Source organism: Budorcas taxicolor, chromosome 23 (genome assembly GCF_023091745.1).
Source record: "Budorcas taxicolor isolate Tak-1 chromosome 23, Takin1.1, whole genome shotgun sequence".
NCBI lineage: Eukaryota > Metazoa > Chordata > Mammalia > Artiodactyla > Bovidae > Budorcas > Budorcas taxicolor.
Window position 1 is genome coordinate 18,538,357 of NC_068932.1, and position 22,268 is coordinate 18,560,624.

The 22,268-nt window shown below is 47.9% G+C and overlaps 1 protein-coding gene across 2 annotated transcripts; it reads right to left on the reverse strand.

Annotated features, from left to right (window-relative positions):
• Positions 1-677: 677 nt before the first annotated feature.
• Positions 678-8,869, reverse strand: AVPI1 (arginine vasopressin induced 1). 2 transcript variants are annotated; one of them, XM_052660900.1, is made up of 3 exons: positions 8,741-8,869; positions 2,162-2,559; positions 678-1,241 (listed from the first exon to the last, which is right to left on the reverse strand). In XM_052660900.1, the coding sequence occupies exons 2-3, from the start codon at positions 2,446-2,448 to the stop codon at positions 1,082-1,084; spliced, it is 447 nt and encodes a 148-aa protein (XP_052516860.1). In that variant the 5' UTR covers positions 2,449-2,559; positions 8,741-8,869; the 3' UTR covers positions 678-1,081. The 2 variants fall into 2 exon arrangements, with proteins under 2 accessions (XP_052516860.1, XP_052516859.1); XM_052660899.1 differs by having other exon boundaries at positions 2,162-2,456; positions 8,741-8,857.
• Between the last annotated feature and the right edge of the window lie 13,399 nt (positions 8,870-22,268).

Consider the following 22,268-nt stretch of genomic DNA (forward strand, 5'->3'; position numbering starts at 1 on the left):
AATATTTCTTGCAGAAATATTAGTGTTTTGTTTTGAGATGTTCCTCTGATAGGGATTTTACAGTTTTTGCAATGTCTGCTTTCTAAAAGCTGAAATAATTCTAAATTCCAGAATCATCTTTCCCCGAGAGCTTGGGATAAGGAATGTAGACTGGCTTTTCTTCTTGGCCACAAGAGGGCAGCCCTGCTCTGTGTGCATCCCTGTCCACCTGGAGCGGTTTTAACCCTGGCTCCTCTAAGTGAGGATAATCAAGCAGATAGGAGGGTTGAGAGGGAAGCTAAGTGCTAATGGCTTCTTTTGAGCCAAAGCCAGAACAGCAGTCAGAAATCCTCACCTCAGGGGTTTTCAGGAAACTTCAGTAACGCAAAAGGCATGATTGGTGCAGCTGTTGAGCCGCCTCAGAATGGTTTGCCCACAGGGGTGAAGAGGGCAGCTGAGGAGCTAGTACCCACTGCATGGGTCATCCCACCCAGGGCCCGCTGCCCACTACGCAGCTCTGACTGTAATAGGAGCTGGTGAGGGGCCAAAGACCCTTCTCCTCTCCTTGGACCAGGAGGCCAGCTCTATTTTCTCTTTCCTGGGAACTGCCCCCTCCTTGCAGTGAGCCCGAGCCTCACCCCCGGCTCCAGAGTGTCCATTTCCAGATTTTCCCCTTGTGTGACAGACTCACATAGCTCTCGATGCACATGGTTTTATTTTGCCACTTGAACTACGTTTTTCCTGTGCTGGCCTGAAGGGGCAGGGGTGTGGGACGAGCTGCTGGATCATGGGCCACAGTTGTAGCAGGAGTAGTGGGATGCTGCGTCAGAGTGCCTGTCACTTGACTCCCAGGAAGGCTACCCTGCAGCCCAGGCATAGTGTTAAACTGAAAAGGGCTGAGGCAGAAACGGGCACTGCTTTTCCACAGTCTGGTGAGGAACGGGTCCCCTGTGACAGCTCAGCAGAAGCCTCCGGGCCTGTTCTGGCCCGCACAGGCCAGTGGCAGCAGTGAGGCTGTCTCTTCTTGGCCTTCCCCAGCCCTTTGGCAAAAGTCTCTGTGACTCCTGGGGAGGATAGAGCCGGCCCTGGCCCCTTCCCCGGCTCAGTGTCTGATCTGATGGAGGTAGCTTGTGGGTCCTGGCTTCCTCCAGTTCCGGCGGATCCGGGCACTGGCCCTCCTAGAGTTCACATACTGCTCACTGGAAGCCATCTCCGTGGCGCTGCTCTGTGGCTCGGCCGGTGGAGCACAGGGCTCTGCGGTTCTGCAGGGAACAGTCATGTTAAACCAACATCAACAGGAAAGACAGCAGGGACTGAAGAGATTTTGGTCATGATGAACTATTAAAGCACACTGTTCAGAGCCAGATGAGACCAGGGCTCTGGTCTCATCTCTGCCCCCAGAGAGCTGCATGACAAGGCAGAGCTTTCAGACTGCTTTTCTGAAAGGGGAGTTGGACCAGATCAGGGGTGTGACACTCTGTGTTTCTCCACCCTCCTCATCCTGTCCTGATACAAGACCAGAGGGCAAGTAGCCTTCTTAAGATGATTCCAGCAGGGATTACTGATCAACTGAAATTCATAGGAGCAACAAAGCTGATCTGCTGCCCCGGCCCTGATGACCTCTGAAGTCCTTGGGCCCAGAGCGTAACCCAGAGTGACTGCTTAGGCCACCTATATGGTTCCGCTTGGTCTCTTGGGGGCTTGCTGTTCCTGAGTGGGCAGCGACCTAAGCAAAGAGGTGAAGGACTGGGGGAAATTCCTGGTGAAGTTTCTCAACAGTTTTTAACCCTTGATGTCTCTATGGTACTCTCCTGTGCTATTTTCTCAGCAGTCCCACAGCTCAGATTATCACCCAGCTTACTTTTGAATGTTACCTGTTCAACAACAGGTAAATAGGATTTTTTTTTTTCCCTTCCAAACCATAGTCCCTCCCTCACTCCTGGTTCAGAACCACTGTGAAATGAGGTGGCACTGAGTGGACCCAGGCACCCCTTCCCATGGGAGTTCACAGGGTCATAGGTGACCCCAGCAGTAACAGTCTAAGTGCCAACCACACGGTAGGCACTGTGTAGACCTGGCAACAACCCCAATGGCAGGTCCTTCACAGGGAGGCCAGGCCAGCGGCTCCAGGCCACACCAGCCGGGAAATGGAGGAGCGGGCCTGTCGTGCTCCATGGCCTACCTGAGCCTGCTGCAGTGGTGTACCGAGGGGCCGAGGGGCTTCTGCCGAGGGGGCCTCTTCCTGCGCAGCCTCTTCAAGGCCTCGGCCACACGATGGTCCCCTGCACACTCCCAGACGATCTGTGCCCGTTCCTTGGCCAGCTGGTCCCCGCTGCGCTGAAACAGGCCCTGGATCTGCAGCAGCTCAGCGTCCTGGAAGATGTTGGCCGCGGCCTGCTTGCGGCCCCGGACCTCCGGAGGGGCCCGCCAGGGGGGTGGCTCGCTGACCACAGATGCAGGGGTGCCCATCCTGGGTGCTGAGGAAAGAGCAGGGAGGGACGTCAGCAGCTCAGTGGGCCCTTCCCAAGCCTGGGGGTCTTGACCAACGCAAGGGCTTCTGGTGTTTCTGTTCTCCAGTAGCTGAAATAGAATAAGTCTTGACTTAAAATCACTGATTTCCCAGGGCACTTTGGGGAGATAATAACGATAGTCAGACTTTACAGTGTTTAGATGCCTGACCTATATGTATTAAGGGTCACAGAGGGTAAGGATTGTGTATCTCCACTTTAGAGGTGAAGATGCACCCCTCAGATGTTAAATGACTTTCTCATGGACACAAAGCCATGTGTAAGTGCAGAGCCAGAGGCAGAGGCCAAGTCTCTCTGGCTTCAGTCCACACAGACCCCAGGTCCGAGTGATAACACCCGTAGCAGCAGCAGCCGAAATGTCTTAAGCACTCAGGTTGCAGGTACCCCCATAACAACTGTACTCACATTAACATCGTTGAATCAAGAATGAGCACAACTGTCCTAGGAGGTGGGTACTTTTTAACCTCCTCATGTCACAGCTGAGGAAACTGAAGAACAATACTCTGATGCTGAGACCCAAGCTCTGTGGCACAGAGGCAAGAGAGGGGCTGTGGCCTTGGGCTCCACAGGCAGGAATCCGGCTTCTGGCCCCCTCTGCCACTTACTGGCTAGGTGATCCTCCTCGCCTCCACTGCTTCCTGTGTAAACTTAATCAGCCATACAAGTACCTACTTGTTAGAGTTGCGTGAGGGCCGAGTGAAGACACAGAAAGCATTAAGACCACGCGAGATGCCCCACCAGTCTGCTTTTCCATCTGTGACACTGAGAAGAGCATCCTGTCTTCTATTTTCAAGCTCCCGGGGGGAGGGGGGATGAGCCAAGTCCATATAATTTAGTTAAACAGCATGAAATAGACCAAGAAGATCTAACCACAGTCCAAAGAACCACAGAGAGAAAGGTAGGGACAGAAGAAGGGGCTACGGGATTGAAATAGCCTCTCAGCGCAGAGGCTGAAATCTATGATAAGTTCAATAAAAGTTAGGGTCGGGCCAGTGCCACACCCCACTCCATATGCCAAATGAAAACAATTAGCTCAGGTTTCCATATTTTTCAGTGAATGGTAAAGGGATAAGAGGCTTACCCACCTTATCCTTGTCTTCACCACAGCCTGAAATGGCTATGGGATTGGAAAATAGACTGGAGACCAGGAAGACCAAAGACTTGGCATTATACAGAACTGGCTTTGAGTCCCAGCTCTGCCGGGCTTCCCAGTTAGCTCAGATGGTAAAGAATCTGCCCTCAGTGCGGGAAACCAGGGTTCAATCCCTGGGTCAGGAAGATCCCCTGCAGAAGGTAATGGCAACCCACTCCAGTATTCTTGCCTGGAGAATTCCATGGACAGAGGAGCCTGGCAGGCTACAGTCCATGGGTTGCAAAGAGTAGGACACGACTGAGCAACTAACACATCCAAGCTCTTCCTGGCTGTGACCTTAGGCAAGTTACTCAATCTCTCTGGGCCTGTTTGCTCAACTAGAAAATGGGGCTAATAACACTTCTCAGCATTATTGTAAGGATTAAATGGGTCTAGTGTGTATCAGGTCCCCAGTGGGAGCTAAATAAATACAAATGCCCCTCTTCTTGGCCTTCTGGACTTTTTCACTTACATCAGGGGTGTAAATGTGGACCCTCCTTTTCCTCTGAGCAGTCTGGCCTGAGCCAGCTGAAGGCCTTGCCTGTGCTCCCTTCTCCCTGCACAGTCGTGAGCCTAATGGGGAAGGTTGGTTGCTAAGTCAGACCCCACTACACAGCTAATTACAGAGAGATCAGTCAACCAGCAGCCCAGCTTAAAAAAGAAATCAAATTTGAAATAAATTTAAATAAAAAATGTACATACTCAACTGTAAAAAGTACAAAAGATCAGAATCATATAAGTAAGAGCATTACCAGCTTCCTATCCTCAGCCTACCCACCTGCAGACGTAACCCTTACTCTCACCTGCCTTTGATACTCTTGAGAATTTGAGCCATCTCTCCCTCCCATTCAGACTCCTCAGATGACTGTTCCCCACCCGCCCTTGCCCTGGCCTTCCCTCCTCCTCACCTCAGTAGCCACCCTCCTTATAATTTCTACACTCACTCTGTTTCTATCATAACCTTCTCTCTCTTTTGAAAAGATTTAGTAGCTAAAATAAACGTGCAGAAGACTTTCAGATAAATTAATTTTTTTAAAATGTGCTTTTTATCTGGAAAATGGGGATTTTAAAATCTGCCTCTCTGTAGGCACAATTATGGGAATCCAGTTAAGACCTAATATGTGTGGTAATTAAACCTCCAGAGCTGGATGATATAAATATACTGTGACCAGAAAACAACAGTCACCAAGTCACACTTTCAGGCTGATAAAGAGAAGCAAAAGCTAACTACTATGGGGTGTTTGCCTTGCCAGGTGGCGCTAGTGGTAAAGAAACCACCTGCCAGTGCAAGAGACATAAGAGACACAGGTTCGATCCTTGGGTCAGGGAGATCCTCTGGAGGAGAGCATGGAAACCCATGCCAGTATTCTTGCTGGGAGAATCCCATGGACAGAGGAGCCTGGTGGGCTACAAGTCCAAAGGGTGGCGAAGAGTCGGACATGACTGAAGTGACTAAGCATGTACACTGGGCGTGTTTATTCTGAATCAGCAACGTGCATGGTATCATTTCATCCTCAAAACCATTGTTAGGAATCAAGCACTGTTAACCTCATTGCCATTCATAGGGTACTAAAGAGGACCTGAAATACAGGTCCAAGCTCACCCTAGCCTCAGGTGAGCCCTAGTCTAAGTGACTGTGGCCCGAGCTTTTGAATCACCAAGTTGCCCTCACAGCCTGGCAGCTCAAAGCACATTTCTTCCCATTATATCTGTGAAGACTGTTTCACTATTCTTTTCTAATTCATGTAGGGGGAAACGCACCAGTAGAAAGGGAAGAGGATGAATGTCCCACACCCCAGGCAAGAATCGGGGTGTGGAATTTGTTTTAATCTCCACTAGCGCCAAAGCTGTCTACAGGGTGACAGGCTGCCCCCAGCCTTGAAGCCGTGGCACTCTGAAGGGGAAAAGCCCCAGCCTCTACAGAAGAAACCTGGAACTGCAACGCAGCCCAGTGCACAGAGATCTGGCTCGAGTCAGAGGGCTAGCTTTGAGCCCGAGCTGCCACTCACTGGCAAAGAGACCTCAGGCACTTCACATGGCCTCTGTGAGCCTGTCTTCCTCTTACAGTGGAAAGGAAGGGTTTATTCTTATAGTCTCCAGGGCGTGTGCTGGTGTTGAGAGTCAATGACTCCATGACAAGGGTAGGTCCACACGGAAGTGGAGATGAGTTAGCGTGTCTGCTAGAGCCCAGGAGCAACATGTGTGGACACGTCTGTATAGTTAGGTGCCAGAGAACTCCCCTTTTCTGCCCTCCTTAGTCTTCCCTGGAGGCCAGACACTGTTGTGCTGCTGTGGGGTTATGGTCTGGTAGAAGAAAGAACTCACTGCTCGAAAGCATTCTAGTGACCTAGGCTGGCTATGGCCTAGAGTAGACTCCTAGGCTGATCTGTGCAGTGGGAGAAGAGCTGATAGTCCTGCTCTGGGACTCAGGCAGTCTCACCTGCCCTTCAGAGAGACAGGTCATAGGATCAAATAGCAGCAGCTGCCTTAGGGAGGAAATGGCTGAGCCTGACTTTCCAGATGGTCCAGCCACCCACCTCTACCAGGGCTGCAAGGCCCTGCCTCCAGCAGTCAGGTACAGAGTTACCAACAAACCAACAAGGAACCATGTGGGCAATTCTGAGCCCCCAAACCTCAACCATATCCTCGTGAACCTCGGGGAGGTCTTGGCAACTCCAGATTTTGAGGTCCCTCACTCCTGGCTTGGCCTCCCACCCTGGAATTCAGACAGCAGAGTGAGGCTGGGAATAAAAATCAGTGATTCCAAGTAGGATTAGATGGTAAACTTTGAGAAAGCTGAATCAGAAGATTCAGGAGAAAATTTACTATCAGGAGAAAATTTCCTGTCTCATTCAATGTGTTGCTTTCCCACTGGTTTCCTGGACAAGACCTGAATCCAGGGAAGTCAGTGTGTACTTGAACAATGGCACTTGTTTAAACTGGGAAGTGAAACCATGGGGCTATTAAAAGATTATAAATGGATCTTTCATTTCAGAGCTGACATAAAAGATAGACATGCATCTGTGAGCTGATGAGTAAAGACTAACTGCAAAATCCTTCAGTTTGATCCAAACTAGCTTAAGAATGAACTCGCAAAGTAAATGTCAAATGTTGAAATTGAAGTTCAACTTGTTTTGAAATAGGCAATAAAGGAACTGCTAAGCTCTGACAAATATATTTAAAAAGTGACTCACCATGCACTGAATTTGCAGTATACAAATACGGTGTCCAACTGAGCATTTTTTGTAATGTATGAAGCTCAGTTCAGACAGCTTTTCACACTGTGGTCTCGGGGAGGTGCAGAGAACTATGACAGGCACAACACACTTGTGTGACCTGGGTGGCAACTGAGCCCTCACTCACTCAGCTCACCCCCTTCAGATAGCACTGGTGATGATGATAATCTGTAACCAGAGGCCAAGGGCCTCTTAGAAAAAGAAAAAAAAAAAACCTGGAGGCTCTGGTCCAAGGCCCATATCAACATTTCTGGCCTTGGCCTGTTTCCCTGCCCACTGGACAGCAGCCAAAATCAGTGGCTCCTACAAGCAGGAGGGTCAGTCCAAATGGCTATGTGGGTCCTGCCTCCCACAGGGCCTAGCTCAGCCAGTAGAGAACTAGACACAGGTTGGTCTGCAGTTCTGTGTCCCAGAAGGTAGAGAAAGGAAATGGACCCTTTCCCCAGGTCAATTCTCAGGTATGACTTGGAAATAAACTCCGGCTAGATCTAGGATTAACTCTTTCATAGAGTCCAAGAACCCTGAATTCTGGTTCTGCCATTGATAACTGAATGCATTGGCAGGCCTTGGTTTTCCCCTGCCTCAATTCGCTCATCATCAAAATGGTGAGAATAGATAACCCTTAGGAGATAGGAAGATTAATACTATAGTATGCCAAGGATCTATCCCAGCACATTACATCATGAATGAATGATGGAAGGGAGTAGTTATTGCTGTTGTTTAGTCGCTAAGTCGTGTCCAACTCTTTTGTGACCCCATGGACTGTAGCCTGCCAGGCTTGTCTGTCCATGGGATTTCCCAGGCAAGAATAGTGGAGTGGGTTGCCATTTCCTTCCCCAGGGGATCTCCCTAACCCAGGGACTGAACCTGTATCTCTTGCATTGGCAGGCAGATTCTTTTACCACTGACCTGCCAGGGAAGCTGATGGGAGGGAGACAGGCTATTTAGCCACCAGGGACTATAGAATCTCTGCCATTTTCATTCTCACTCATGAAATCCCTCAGAAAGGGCCTTCACTCTTGGGAGAAGAGAGTGAAGGGAGATAGGTTCATCTGTGGACTTTTAAATCATACCTGCAGTAGAGGCTCCCTGTCAAGCTTGCTCCCTGTCAAATGCAGAACAGCACTTCCTGAGAAGTAATATCTTTAATCCTCACAACACCTCTGTGAGGAGGCACTATCCTTGTTACACCCATCTTACAGATGAGAAATCTGAGCTCAGAAAGGTTTGGTAACTTCCCAAAGTCATACAGATGGGTAGGTGATGAGACTAGGATGGGAACCCTAGTCTGATCTCAGCGCCCACACTCTCAACCACTGCTATTTTTGTTCCTGCCAGATGGCTGAGGAAGTCTTCATGGGGAGGAAGGACCCAGGAGGCTTTGAAATATGCTATCTGCTTCTGCAGGTTTTGGAAGGTGCAGGGATCAAAGGCAGGTCTCCCAAGACTGTGTGTCTGTGCCCTCAGCACTCCATGGTCCCGTGGGGAGTTAGAGCGATTACTCACCACGCAGGAGCGCAGAGCCAATAGACCTCCAATCGGGATGGGGTCAGCTAAGACGCCCCCACTCCCACCCCTTTCAACGCTTTCGAAAGGGCAGGCGCAGCTCTGGGCTTCCTGCCGCGATGGTGCTCACAAGGACCAGACGGCGTTCATCAACAGGACAAGACCTTGGGAGGGAGTATCCTGGCCGAGGTCACACGACGACACCACCAGAACGGGTCTGCCCCTGAGTCTTAGACGTGGCCGCTTCGCACGACGGGCCCTAACTGGACCTGGGAGTTCGGGTCTCACCCACACCTCTGCTCTGACAGCCCTCCCACACGCCTCCACCGCAGCAAAAGCTTGGCTGTCGACCTACGTACCTGGCCTCCCGAGGCGAGCCACCTCGGTCGCAGCCGCGGCTCCCCGGAGAAAGCGCTCCCCAGCCCCGGAACAGCCAATCCTCAGCCGAGCCTAGGTGAGAGCTCCCGGCGAGCCTTCCAAAATCGAACGCGGAGACACAGTGAGCCAATCGGCGGCCGTAAAGAGGCGAGGGGCGTGTCCCGGCTCCGCCCCCTTCTCTCCACTGGCCTGGAAACCGGAGTGCGAAGGGGCCTCAGGTCCAATTAGCGGCGGAGCAGCAGCGAGGGGCGTGCCCTCCCAGCCCTTTCCCTCCGCCCACTGCCACCCTCGCACTGCGCCCGGAGGTGCCCCTCTCATTGACGTCAGTCCTCTAGGACAGCGCGGTTTTGCTGGCTCCGGAGTGGGGGCGGGGCCGCATTCCTGCCCCGGGGTGCGGCGACGGCTGGCCCTGCCGGGTACACGTGACGGATGCCCCCCTGCTCTGGACCCGAGGCCTGTGCGCGCGGCGCCGCCTTCCTTGCTGCTGCGTGTGGCCCTCTGCAAACGGACTTGCAGCTCCTTGAACTGTACTCCACTTGTCTTCTGGCTCCAGCTTTGAGAGAGGGGAAGGGACAGTCAGTGCGGTAGTCAGAACTTTGGTTTCAAAGCCAGAATGTCTTGGGTTCTAATCTTGAAATCGGGGAATTTACAGCTTAGCAAAATATTGAAAAACTAAAAACATTTAATTGTGAATTACAGTTGTGATAAACATTAGGAAGGAATCTAAGCTCCCTTGGGGAGGTCCTAGAAGGCAGAGTAATATTTTTCTGTGAAGGAGGCGTTGAGATTGAACAGATGAAGAGGCGTGGATCTGGGAAAAGAGGAGGGCACATGCTAAGGCTAAGGCCAGGAGGTAACTTGATTGAGGAAGTCTTGAATTGAGGCCTGGAGTAAGGTCAGCGAGAGAGAGAGGTGGGGAATAGCACTGTATGTGTTTATTTAATAGACACTTTATGGCACTTACAATGTGCCAGTAATGCCAGTCAGACTTTACAAATATTAACTCATTTCATCCTCATGACAAATTTGTGTTTATAGAAATTCACTTTGAGTACAGCTTGAAACTTGGGTTGGAAGGGCAAGACTGGATGTAGGGTGTCCAGTAGGCCCTTGATCAGTACTTGTTTGCTTCATTGGAAGACAAGTTATTTGTGCACTGGTTTAAAAATGGCACAAAGGGAGCCTGGGAATAGGCAGCTGGGTCTCCCTACTTCTTTTTCACTTCAGAGCTGACCTTTGTAGTCACTTGAGTTCTCTTCTGTAAGAGTTGCAAGGGGGGGAGAATAAGAGCCAGCACGTGGGACTGTGGGTCCCCTTTGGCTAGGTGGAGGGTATATTTGGGAGCTGTTCTTCCTCATCCCGTGGTCTCCAATTCCTGTGTCCTGCACAAAAACATTGGCAATTGCTTTGTTGTAGTTTAAAGGGTTTTAACAGTGGTTTCTCTGTTGTTCCTGAAGCCCTGTGGAAATATTGAAAAGAACAAAGAAATCAGCAATGTTCATCTTCAATACAAAGTATTGCAAAACCTTTCAGTCAACTGCTTGGCTAAGGAGGGTACTATGCAGACATTTAAACCAAGATGCTGGGCTTCTGAACCAGGAGCTCCTTCTACCCCATTCTCAGCAATAGGAAGGCCAAATTCTTGGCATATTGGTGCTTGGAGAGCTTAGGAACTCTGATGCCATGAGCTCTGATGAGCGTACCAGGATAGGAATTAGGAGCTTGTGGTTTCTGGGTCAGATGTGACTAAAGCTGGGTGGAGAATATCTGGTGTCTCCAAACATCTTTGCAGGCATGTGACCATTGTGTGCTTACCGTACAATGGAACAGTTTCCATTATTGCAGCTTTATGATTCAGTATTTCTGATGAGAAGATGAGGCACTTCTAATCATGTGGGCATGCAAGAGTGGGGCATCTGGGATCCACAGAATGCCTCTGATATCCACTCCCCAACAGGACTCTGTTTAAAGAAGGAAAGAAGGACTACTACTCTGGGGAATGGAGTCCTGGGTAATTCAGACCAACACCTGGTTTTACCAGGGATCAGATTAAAGTGAGACAATCTTAATTGGGTAGAATCTCCTTGGGAGAAATATTTGAGGGGCACCAAGAAACGCCATAATTGAGATAAATATTTTAATGCAATATCTTTTAAAATTAATGCAAAATATCTATGATGAATAAAATATCGACATTTGATGGCAACGCACACCAGTACTTTTGCCTGGAGAATCCCATGGACAGAGGAGCCTGGTGGGCCACAGTCCATGCGGTCACAAAGAGTCGGACACGACTGAAGCTACTTAGCACTGCACAACCTAAAGAAAGGTTGTTGCTTGTTTTATGACCCTGCCTCATTTTTCATTGAGAACAGTCATTTCCAATCAGCCCACGGTTCCCAGGCAGGTCACCACTGTGTCCCCTGCCAATTGGATTTTTGAGTGTTGACGATAGTGTAGGAATAGATTGGCAACACGGAGATTTATATATGCTTGTGTTTTTTTTAATCATAGAGCTTTTACCCACTTTTTCATTTGGTTCAAAATATGGAAAGATGTTTTGACAATTGCATCTGGGGGTGCACATTTTTCCTCTAGTCCTGAGCTCCAGTATGGCTCAGCAAGGTGCTCATTTTTAGGGGAGTAGAGTCTAGGAAAGGGATTCTAGCTGCTCGACCTTAGGCAAATGACTTAACCTCTCTGCTTCTCTATTTTCTCATCTATAAAATGGGAATCATTATATTAATACCCACCTCTGAGCATTGCTGTGAGGATGAGGTGAGTGCTATAGGCACAGTCCTTAATATAAACCTTGCTACAGATACTAAAGCAGCATTCAGTGTCTACCCTCTCTGTCCTGGAGGAATTGTTCCAGCAGCTGTACAGTCACAAATGGTCCCCCAGTGGGGTTGAGGCTTATTCCCATGGGTTTGTTGTTGCTGAATGTTCTGTTCTGGGGAGAACAGAGAGAATTTCCACACTCAGCTGACAAGCAACAGTGACTCTTGAGTCAACTCCATTTTTCTTGATAAACAACCTGGACATTTTAAATTTTTAAAAAAATGCCCTTCTGCTTAGGGCATTACATGAAGCAACTTATTACAGCTTTCTTCTCTGAACTAACCGTCTGAAGAGACTGAAAATAACAAAGTCCTATAGGCAAATGGTGCATTATAGAAACATCTTTTTAAAAATACATCATTCATGGTAATCTAACATTCAAGGCCCGTATTGTATTAGTCTGCCTTGGAGGCAAAAACAAAATACTACAGTGTCTGGGTGACTTAACAACAGAAGTTTATTTTCTCACAATTCTGGAGGCTGAGAAGTCCAGGATCGAGGCTCTGACTGACTCCGTTTCTGGTGAGATCTCTCTTCCTGACTTGCAGACAGTGCCTGCTCACTGCGTCCTCACATGGTGGTGAGAAAGAGAAAGATGGCTCTCTGATGTTTCTTCTTATAAGGACGCTAATCTTATCAGATCAGGCTCCACTCTTATGGATGCTCCCACTTAACCTTAATGAATTCATTACTCTAAACACACTCACAGGTTAGAGCTTCAGCATATGAATTTGGGACACAATTCAGTCCATCAGTTCAGTTCAGTCGCTCAGTTGTGTCCAGCTCTTTGTGACCCCATGGACTGCAGCACATCAGGCCTCCCTGTCCATCACTAGCATCCAGAGCTTGCTCAAACTCATGTCATCCAGGACTTGCCTGGTAGTTCAGTGGCTGAGACTTCCCACTCCCATGTAGAGGGCCCAGGTTCAATCCCTGATCAGGGAACTAGATCCCGCATGCCACAAATAAAGATCAAAGATCCTAAGTGCCACAGTTAAGACCCAGAACAGCCACATAAAGAAACAATAATAAATGAATAAAAATATAGATAAGTAGATACAGAATAGATATAGCTATAAATGTGTTTATATGTGTACACGTATGCATGTGTATATGTGTACACATATATAGCCACGAACATACACAAACATACACAAACATACACATTTCCCATCTGTCTGCTGAAAGGGCCTAGAAGCAATGACGCTCGAAGAGGAATAAGCACCCTTAGCACCAGTTATTGATTTCTCAATATCATTTCCACAAAGGGTTCCCTGGGTAAATGATTAATTCTACCTCTGGGATTGAGAAAGTTCAAGATGACCCTAGACCATCTTGTGCAAGAAAATAAGGAAGTACTCACAGAATGATGGGGATGTGTCAAAAGGACTAGGAGTCAGATTGTAAGGGCTCCCATTAGCCAAATGTGGAACATCAAAATAAATAGGAGAGTAACAGATTATAACCCAATGAGTAAAATAAGAGTATATGTTTATAGTAATGTAACTATTAAATAAGTAAACAGAGGAGAAGAGAAAGCTTATAGTATGATGCCAGCTGACAACCGCAGAGGGAGCAATGCAGTTGGGAAATCACTAATGCTTTCTAAAACAGCCATGTGGCCAATTACAAGAACAAGGACTGTAGCAGTTTTGCATATTTTCCCTCTTATATACACCGTATCTTTATATATACTGACATTTTTTTTCTTCCTCTTTATGTTTTCATTTTATAAGTAAGTTGTTGGAAGTTAATGTTACAATTTAGTCCTTATGTAACACTATGTTTTCCGAACTACTAGAAAATCTGAGAAGTATTTAGTTGAGACTGTATCTCCTGGTTTTGGAGAGAGATGAGAATTGCTCACGTGTAAGAAAGATAGCCTTTTCATACTGTTCATGGGGTTCTCAAGGCAAGAATACTGAAGTGGTTTGCCATTCCCTTCTCCAGTGGACCACATTCTGTCAGAAATATCAATAACCTCAGATATGCAGATGATACCACCCTTATGGCAGAAAGTGAAGAGGAACTAAAAAGCCTCTTGATGAAAGTGAAAGGGGAGAGTGAAAAAGTTGGCTTAAAGCTCAACATTCAGAAAACGAAGATCATGGAATCCGGTTCCATCACTTCATGGGAAATAGATGGGGAAACAGTGGAAACAGTGTCAGACTTTATTTTGGGGGGCTCCAAAATCACTGCAGATGGTGACTGCAGCCATGAAATTAAAAGACGCTTACTCCTTGGAAGAAGAGTTATGACCAACCTAGACAGCATATTGAAAAGCAGAGACATTACTTTGCCAACTAAGGTCCCTCTAGTCAAGGCTATGGTTTTCCCTGTGGTCATGTATGGATGTGAGAGTTGGACTGTGAAGAAGGCTGAGCGCGGAAGAATTGATGCTTTTGAAGTGTGGTGTTGGAGAAGACTCTTGAGGGTCCCTTGGACTGCAAGGAGATACAACCAGTCCATCCTGAAGGAGATCAACCCTGGGATTTCTTTGGAAGGAATGATGCTCAAGCTGAAGCTCCAGTACTTTGGCCACCTCATGAGAAGAGTTGACTCATTGGAAAAGACTCTGATGCTGGGAGGGATTGGGGGCAGGAGAAGGGGACGACAGAGGATGAGATGGCTGGATGGCATTATGGACTCGATGGACGTGAGTCTGAGTGAACTCCAGGAGATGGTGATGAACAGGGAGGCCTGGTGTGCTGCGATTCATGGGGGCGCAAAGAGTCGGACACGACTGAGCGACTGAACTGAACTGAACTGAAGAAAGATAGCTGTAATTCATTAGGTGGACATATGGAACAGTTTTATCATTGTATGGAAGTCCAGATGTAGACAGAAGGTTGCATATGGAAGTTGAGTCCCTAAATACATACGGAACTGCCTATGTATTGCGCCAGTTACCTCCGCGATAAGTGAGTCCATTGGATATTTCTCCTTTTCCAGCTGCTGCAGTGCTCAGATTCGCCGGTAGAGGGAGCCGGCAAGACACTCCAGGTGAAAGGGCTTCTCTCCTTGGTTCTGGAGCGCTCTTCACAACCGGCTCCTTCAGGTTGAGGCGTCTGCAGCGGCGCACAGGTGGAGCACACGTGGACTCTTCAGGGCCAGGTCCTGCTCAGGGGCTCCTGCAGCGTGGGGGGCTTCTTCATCACTTGTATCTCACAGCACATGGCAGCCAGCAGTGCACAGTGGCTAGCAGCTTCCCTTGGCCCCCAGTTGAGAAGCTCTGTAGTAAGTTTTGAGGTGCAGCAGCTCCTTGTGAAGAACTTCCCCCAGTGCCACAGATGGCAGATTTCCAGCAGGTTCTACCAGGATGGGTTGGTGTGCATATTAAAGAGACAAGATGCCTGCTATCTCTAGAAATTAGCTAACTCTGGGTGGTGTGTGTGAAGTGGGGAATCCCTCCCTAGGTTTGCAAGGTCCCACGTGTCAAAACATCACAGAAAGAAAACAATACAGCAAATAAAAAAACATGATAGATACACAGGAATTCAGAGTCCAGTGAGAGTGGCTTGTCTGTACTCCACAATGTCAGGACTTCATCTGGAAGTATTGAATGCAGAGGTTGACCAGAGAGCTGAGGGTTGGAAGTCTTCCTTCTTTCCTGATGGCTCAGGGCTACCTGAGTTTTGGTGAGCCAGGAAGAAGCTGCCTTGTTTTTGTTGACATAACTTGGTCGTGGTTTGGTGGCTTAGTCTCTCAGTCATGTCTGACTCTTGGGACCCCATGGACTGTAGCCCACCAGGCTCCTCTGTCCACGGGATTTCCCAGGCAAGAATAGTGGAGTGGATTGCCATTTCCTTCTCCAGGGGATCTTCCTGACCCAGGAATCGAAACTGGGTCTCCTGCATTGCAGGTAGATTCTTTACTGACTAAGCTACAAGAGGTTTGACATAAGTCAGAAGACCCTGATGCAGGAAAAGATTGAACGCAGGAGGAGAAAGGGACGGCAGAGGATGAGATGGGTGGATGGCATCACCAACTCAATGGATATGAGTCTGAGTAAACTCCAGGAGTTGGTGATGGACAGGGAAGCCTGGCATGCTACAGTCCATGGGGTTGCAGAGTTGGACACGACTGAGCAACTGAACTGAACTGAAGAAGTCACAATGTCATTTCTGCCATTCCCTTGTGCGTGCTAAGTTGCCTCAGTCATGTTTGACTCCCTGCAACCCCATGGACTGTAGTCTGCCAGCCTCCTCTGTCCATGGAGATTCTCCAGGCAGGAATACTGGAGTGGGTTGCCATTCGCTCCTCCAGGGGATCTTCCCAAACCCACGTCTCTTGCATCTCCCAGAATCTTGAGAGACAGGTCAAGGTTATCTCCACTTGACAACTGAGGAAAACGACAGACTAAGCTAGGAACCAAATTTAGATTTCCAGGCCACTAGAAATGCTACTACTAATATATCTACTACTGCGGGCAGGAATCCCTCAGAAGAAATGGAGTAGCCATCATGGTCAACAAAAGAGTCCGAAATGCAGTACTTGGATGCAATCTCAAAAATGACAGAATGATCTCTGTTCGTCTCCAAGGCAAACCATTCAATATCACAGTTATCCAAGTCTATGCGTAACCAGTAACACTGAAGAAACTGAAGTTGAATGGTTTTATGAAGACCTACAAGACCTTTTAGAACTAACACCCAAAAAAGATGTCCTTTTCATTATAGGGGACTGGAATGCAAAAGTAGGAAGTCAAGAAACACCTGGAGTTACAGGCAAATTTGGCCTTGGAATGCGGAATGAAGCAGGGCAAAGACTAATAGAGTTTTGCCAAGAAAATCCACTGGTCATAGCAAACACCCTCTTCCAACAACACAAGAGAAGACTCTACACATGGACATCACCAGACGGTCAACACCGAAATCAGATCGATTATATTCTTTGCAGCCAAAGATGGAGAAGCTCTATACAGTCAATAAAAACAAGACCGGGAGCTGACTGTGGCTCAGATCCTTATTACCAAATTCAGACTCAAATTGAAGAAAGTAGGGAAAATCGCTAGACCATTCAGGTATGACCTAAATCAAATCCCTTATGATTATACAGTGGAAGTGAGAAATAGATTTAAGGGCCTAGATCTGATAGATAGAGTGCCTGATGAACTATGGAATGAGGTTCATGACATTGTACAGGAGACAGGGATCAAGACCATCCCCATGGAAAAGAAATGCAAAAAAGCAAAATGGCTGTCTGGGGAGGCCTTACAAATAGCTGTGAAAAGAAGAGAGGCGGAAAGCAAAGGAGAAAAAAAAGATATAAGCATCTGAATGCAGAGTTCCAAAGAATAGCAAGAAGAGATAAGAAAGCCTTCCTCAGTGATCAATGCAAAGAAATAGAGGAAAACAACAGAATGGGAAAGACTAGAGATCTCTTCAAGAAAATTAGAGATACCAAGGGAACATTTCATGCAAAGATGGGCTCGATAAAGGATAGAAATGGTATGGACCTAACAGAAGCAGAAGATATTAAGAAGAAGTGGCAAGAATACACAGAAGAACTGTACAAAAAAGATCTTCACAACCCAGATAATCATGATGATGTGATCACTAATCTAGAGCCAGACATCTTGGAATGTGAAGTCAAGTGGGCCTTAGAAAGCATCACTACGAACAAAGCTAGTGGAGGTGATGGAATTCCAGTTGAGCTGTTTCAAATCCTGAAAGATGATGCTGTGAAAGTGCTACACTCAACATGCCAGCAAATTTGGAAAACTCAGCAGTGGCCACAGGACTGGAAAAGGTCAGTTTTCATTCCAATCCCAAAGAAAGGCAATGCCAAAGAATGCTCAAACTACCACACAATTGCACTCATCTCACATGCTAGTAAAGTAATGCTCAAAATTCTCCAAGCCAGGCTTCAGCAATACGTGAACCGTGAACTCCCTGACATTCAAGCTGGTTTTAGAAAAGGCAGAGGAACCAGAGATCAAATTGCCAACATCCGCTGGATCATGGAAAAAGCAAGAGAGTTCCAGAAAAACATCTATTTCTGTTTTATTGACTATGACAAAGCCTTTGACTGTGTGGATCACAATAAACTGTGGAAAATTCTGAAAGAGATGGGAATACCAGACCACCTGACCTGCCTCTTGAGAAATCTGTATGCAGGTCAGGAAGCAACAGTTAGAACTGGACATGAAACAACAGACTGGTTCCAAATAGGAAAAGGAGTACGTCAAGGCTGTATATTGTCACCCTGCTTATTTAACTTATATGCAGAGTACATCATGAGAAACGCTGGGCTGGAAGAAGCACAAGCTGGAATTAAGATTGCTGGGAGAAAAATCAATCACCTCAGATATGCACATGACACCACCCTTATGGCAGAAGGTGAAGAGGAGCTAAAAAGCCTCTTGATGAAAGTGAAAGAGGAGAGTGAAAAAGTTGGCTTAAAGCTCAACATTCAGAAAATGAAGATCATGGCATCGGATCCCATCACTTCATGGGAAATAGATGGGGAAACAGTGGAAACAGTGTCAGACTTTATTTTGGGGGGCTCCAAAATCACTGCAGATGATGACTGCAGCCATGAAATTAAAAGATGCTTACTCCTTGGAAGAAAAGTTATGACCAACCTAGGTAGTATATTCAAAAGCAGAGACATTACTTTACCAACTAAAGCCCGTCTAGTCAAGGCTATGGTTTTCCCTGTGGTCATGTATGGATGTGAGAGTTGGACTGTGAAGAAGGCTGAGCGTGGAAGAATTGATGCTTTTGAACTGTGGTGTTGGAGAAGACTCTTGAGGGTCCCTTTGACTGCAAGGAGATACAACCAGTCCATCCTGAAGGAGATCCAACCAGTCCATTCTGAAGGAGCTCAACCCTGGGATTTCTTTGGAAGGAATGATGCTCAAGTTGAAGCTCCAGTACTTTGGCCACCTCATGCGAAGAGTTGACTCATTGGAAAAGACTGTGATGCTGGGAGGGATTGGGGGCAGGAGAAGGGGACGACAGAGGATGAGATGGCTGGATGGCATTATGGACTCGATGGATGTGAGTCTGAGTGAACTCCGGGAGATGGTGATGAACAGGGAGGCCTGGCGTGCTGCGATTCATGGGGGCGCAAAGAGTCGGACACGACTGAGCGACTGAACTGAACTGAAAAATGCTACAGCTGTCTTAAAGTCCCTGAATCTACCTTAACTGTGAACTTTCCTCAGTCTTACAAAAGACTCTTTATAAGACATGACCCCCTCACACCACACAGCCAAAAAAAAAAAAAAGGCAAATCTGATCTCTCCTCCACTACTGTTTGGGTCTCCAACCTCCCATTACCGCTGGGGCCTCTTAAGGTTATGAATCATGGAGATTTCCCCTGATGCTGGTTCTTTCAAAGCTGCATGATTGTCAATAAGTCACATAACTTCCCTGGACCTCCATTTCCTCATTTTCAAGCAGAAGTGGCTTAACAGCCTTGCCTCACAGGGTTGTTGGGGGAAGTATTGAGACAAGTGGTACGTGACTGCCAGACAGCGCTCTGCAGCTGTTGATTCCTGTTGGGCCATTTCCAATTTTATCCAAGACTAAAGGGCAGTGGTGGGATTAACTTGGGCCATCCTGGCTCAGGGGTCCGTCCTCACAGGTGAGGCCTCTCCTTTCCCCCAGAATCAGGGTTCCCTGGGGTCTGCACATTGCATCACAGATCCCAGCAAGAGGGGGCAGCCCCTTAAGGGTGTGGTCTCAGGGCCACCCACCTTGGCAGCCCACAGTCACTTAGCCCTGGGGAAGCAGCCTTTTGAGCCAGTGTCCTGGGTGGCTTCACACAAAGATGGGCCTCAGGGGGTACATCTGGTTCCAGGTCTGGTCCTGGCCAGCCTCCCCTGGGGAGGAGGGCTGAGCTTTGCCAGAGTCAAATGCCTTCACTGCTGGCCCAGGCCTAGTCTGTGGCCCCTTGCTTCTGCTCAAAGATACCTCACATCTCCTGCAAAGGCCTAGGCACTCCTTGAAAGCTAAATTAACAAGTTCAAGGGAAGTGAAGTCGCTTAGTCGTGTCCAACTCTTTGCGACCCCATGGACTGTAGCCCACCAGGCTCCTCCGTCCATGGGATTCTCCAGGCAAGAATACTGGAGTGGGTTGCCATTTCCTTCTCCAGGGAATCTTCCCGACCCAGGGATCGAACCCAGGGATTGAACCCAGGTCTCCTGCAATGCAGGCAGACGCTTTAACCTCTGAGCCACCAGGGAAGCCCAACAAGTTTAAGAACCTCCAGAATCCCACCTAGCTCCATTCAAAGAAGACCCCCCACCCATCATCCCCATAGCCCTTGTTCCTGCAGGCTGGTGGGAGCCATGTGGAGAACAAGCCTCGAGACCCACAGGTGAGAATGTGGGTTCCGGCCTGGCTCACAGAGCTCCGGTAGAGTCCCCTGTCCTGCAGCTGTAGGGGACTTCCTGTTTAGGTACCATCCCGGTGGTGTGATGGGCTGGATTGTGAACCAGGAGACCTAAGCTTTAAATTTGGTACTCTTTTCATCAACCAGTTGTGTGACCTAAGGCAAGTCACTCACTCTCTCTGAGTCTCAATTACCCCCTCCAAAAAAATGAGAAGCCTGGAGCAAATATTCTTTAAGGTCTCTTCCAGCTCAGGCGTGCTCTTGTAGCATAATGCCAGTACCCAGTACATGTTTAGGAAATGTTTATCTAGTAATTTAACTTGATTTAAGGCAGGGTTCTCTAGGTCCCTGCACCCATTTACTTTCTCTCTCTCTTTTTTTAATGTTTATTTTTACTTTATTTTACTTTACAATACTGTGTTGGTTTTGCCATACATTGACATGAATCCACCACGGGTGTACATGCGTTCCCAAACATCAACCCCCTCCCACCACCCATTTACTTTCTTACTATGCTTTTTGCCTCTGCTGTTAGCTGATTTGGGTCAAGTGCCAGCTTAGGGCTTGGGACACAATAGGTGTGAGTTGAGTCTATATATGCGGTATGTTTACAGTAGCCCAGAGACTGAAGACAAAACAGAATCTGACTGTGAGCAGTGGGAGCTAGTCCTAGGATGTCAGGGCGGGCTATGTGGTCCTTCTTGTTACAGGTCGCCTCCTTGCATCGGGGCTCAGAGCAACTGTCAAGAGTCATCACTTGTTCCTAAACAGTCTAGCCTTGCTTTGGCTCACAGTGCTCCTTCTGCCTGGAACACCTGTCAGGACTTATATACCCAATTGACAAGCTAATAAGCTGATCTGCTGTTGTTTCATATATACCGGCAGAAGACACCGGGTTCCTGGGTCGGAGACAAAGGATTGACCACTGTTGGCACAGCAAGCAACACTAGCACTGTTGCTGCACATCTTTCTCTGATTTTCAAGTTTCACGGGGGCACCACGGAGGGGCCCAGGTGGATGTAACACATGCAGCAGGTTTGTGTCATAGCTGGGGAGCACTGAGCTTGGCAGACCCACCGCTGTCCCCTCCTACCTCACCACTTTCATCATAAGCAATAGGCAAATCTGCTGTGTCTGGGAGAAGATGTCCCTTCATCCCTCGAAATCCCTGACTGCAAACACAACCCCGAGAAATGGTGGGGGAAAGAGCGGTCATGGCCTTGCATTCTCAGCACACACACCTGGTGATAACACTCAAGGAGGCTCAGGACCTGCCTGATGGGGAACTGCCTCGTCCAAGACACCTACCCTCCATCTCTGCTTGTCAAAATCCCATCCATCCTCAAATGACACTTTGGTTTTGAATCTTTCTCCAGCCCTCGCATCACCAACACTTTCGCTTTTGTGTTTTCCTTATACTTGTCTACGCCTCTTTTTTGTGTCCACAACTGTCCCTCTCTTACCAACAGAGTGCAAACACTTGGAGGGGAGGCATTGGTCCTCTTCATTCCTGTATTCCGCACCCAGCTTGTTTGCATCCATTGGGTGCTTAGACCCTATTTGTTGTGTTGGAGGTATCTAGATCTTTGGGCATGGTTATGCTTCTGCAAAGTCTGATGGACTGCCTTTTGGAATATTTTCGACATTCCAGAGGCTAAAAATACCCCCTCAAAGCTGTCAAGGATATTTCCTTGTAAGGAGTAGGACTTGCCTTGTGAAGCCCAAAGTTTATGTCCACCAGGTGGCGCCCCATCCCCAACTCTCCAGATGCCTTTTTTAGAGGGAAGGGATTCTCTTGTCTGCCTCTAAATGTTGGCTTAGGTCCCTCACTTACAGAGATAGCTTGTGTGGCGTAATTCCCTGTCATTGGGTCCAGCACAAAGATTCAGCGTTCAGCTGCACATTCTAGTCCCAGCCCCACTCAAGACTGGCACCCTGAAGACACTGAAGGATGTCTCTCCAAGGGTTGCTCACGGATGTTGAGGGAAAAGATCCGAAATTGGGACTAGAAGACCTAGGTTTGAGTCCCCACACTGAATAGCTGTGTTTCTTTGGGCAAGTCCTGTAACCTTTCTGGGTCCCTGTGAGAGTAGCTGAGAATTAAATATGAGAAACTATATAAAAGCATACTGAATGTGGACCTGGGGTCAGCCACACCTGGGCTGCTGTTTAAACTGTCACTCAGTTCTGTGACCATGGTCCTCTTCCTTCTCTCTCTAAGCTTTGGTTGCCCCATCAGTGAATCACAGTTAATACCAGTTATTTTACTTATTTTATAAAATAGGTTTATTTGGCTGCATTGGGTCTTAGATGTGGCACGTGGG

What these genes read in the sequence shown, in the direction of transcription:
- AVPI1 (XM_052660900.1), bottom strand. Translation starts at nt 2,448, where the DNA reads ATGGGCACCCCTGCATCTGTGGTCAGCGAGCCACCCCCCTGGCGGGCC. An exon ending in CACCACTGCAGCAGGCTCAG is followed by an intron (nt 1,242 to 2,161) that starts GTAGGCCATGGA and finishes TGTTCCCTGCAG; the next exon opens with AACCGCAGAGCCCTGTGCTC.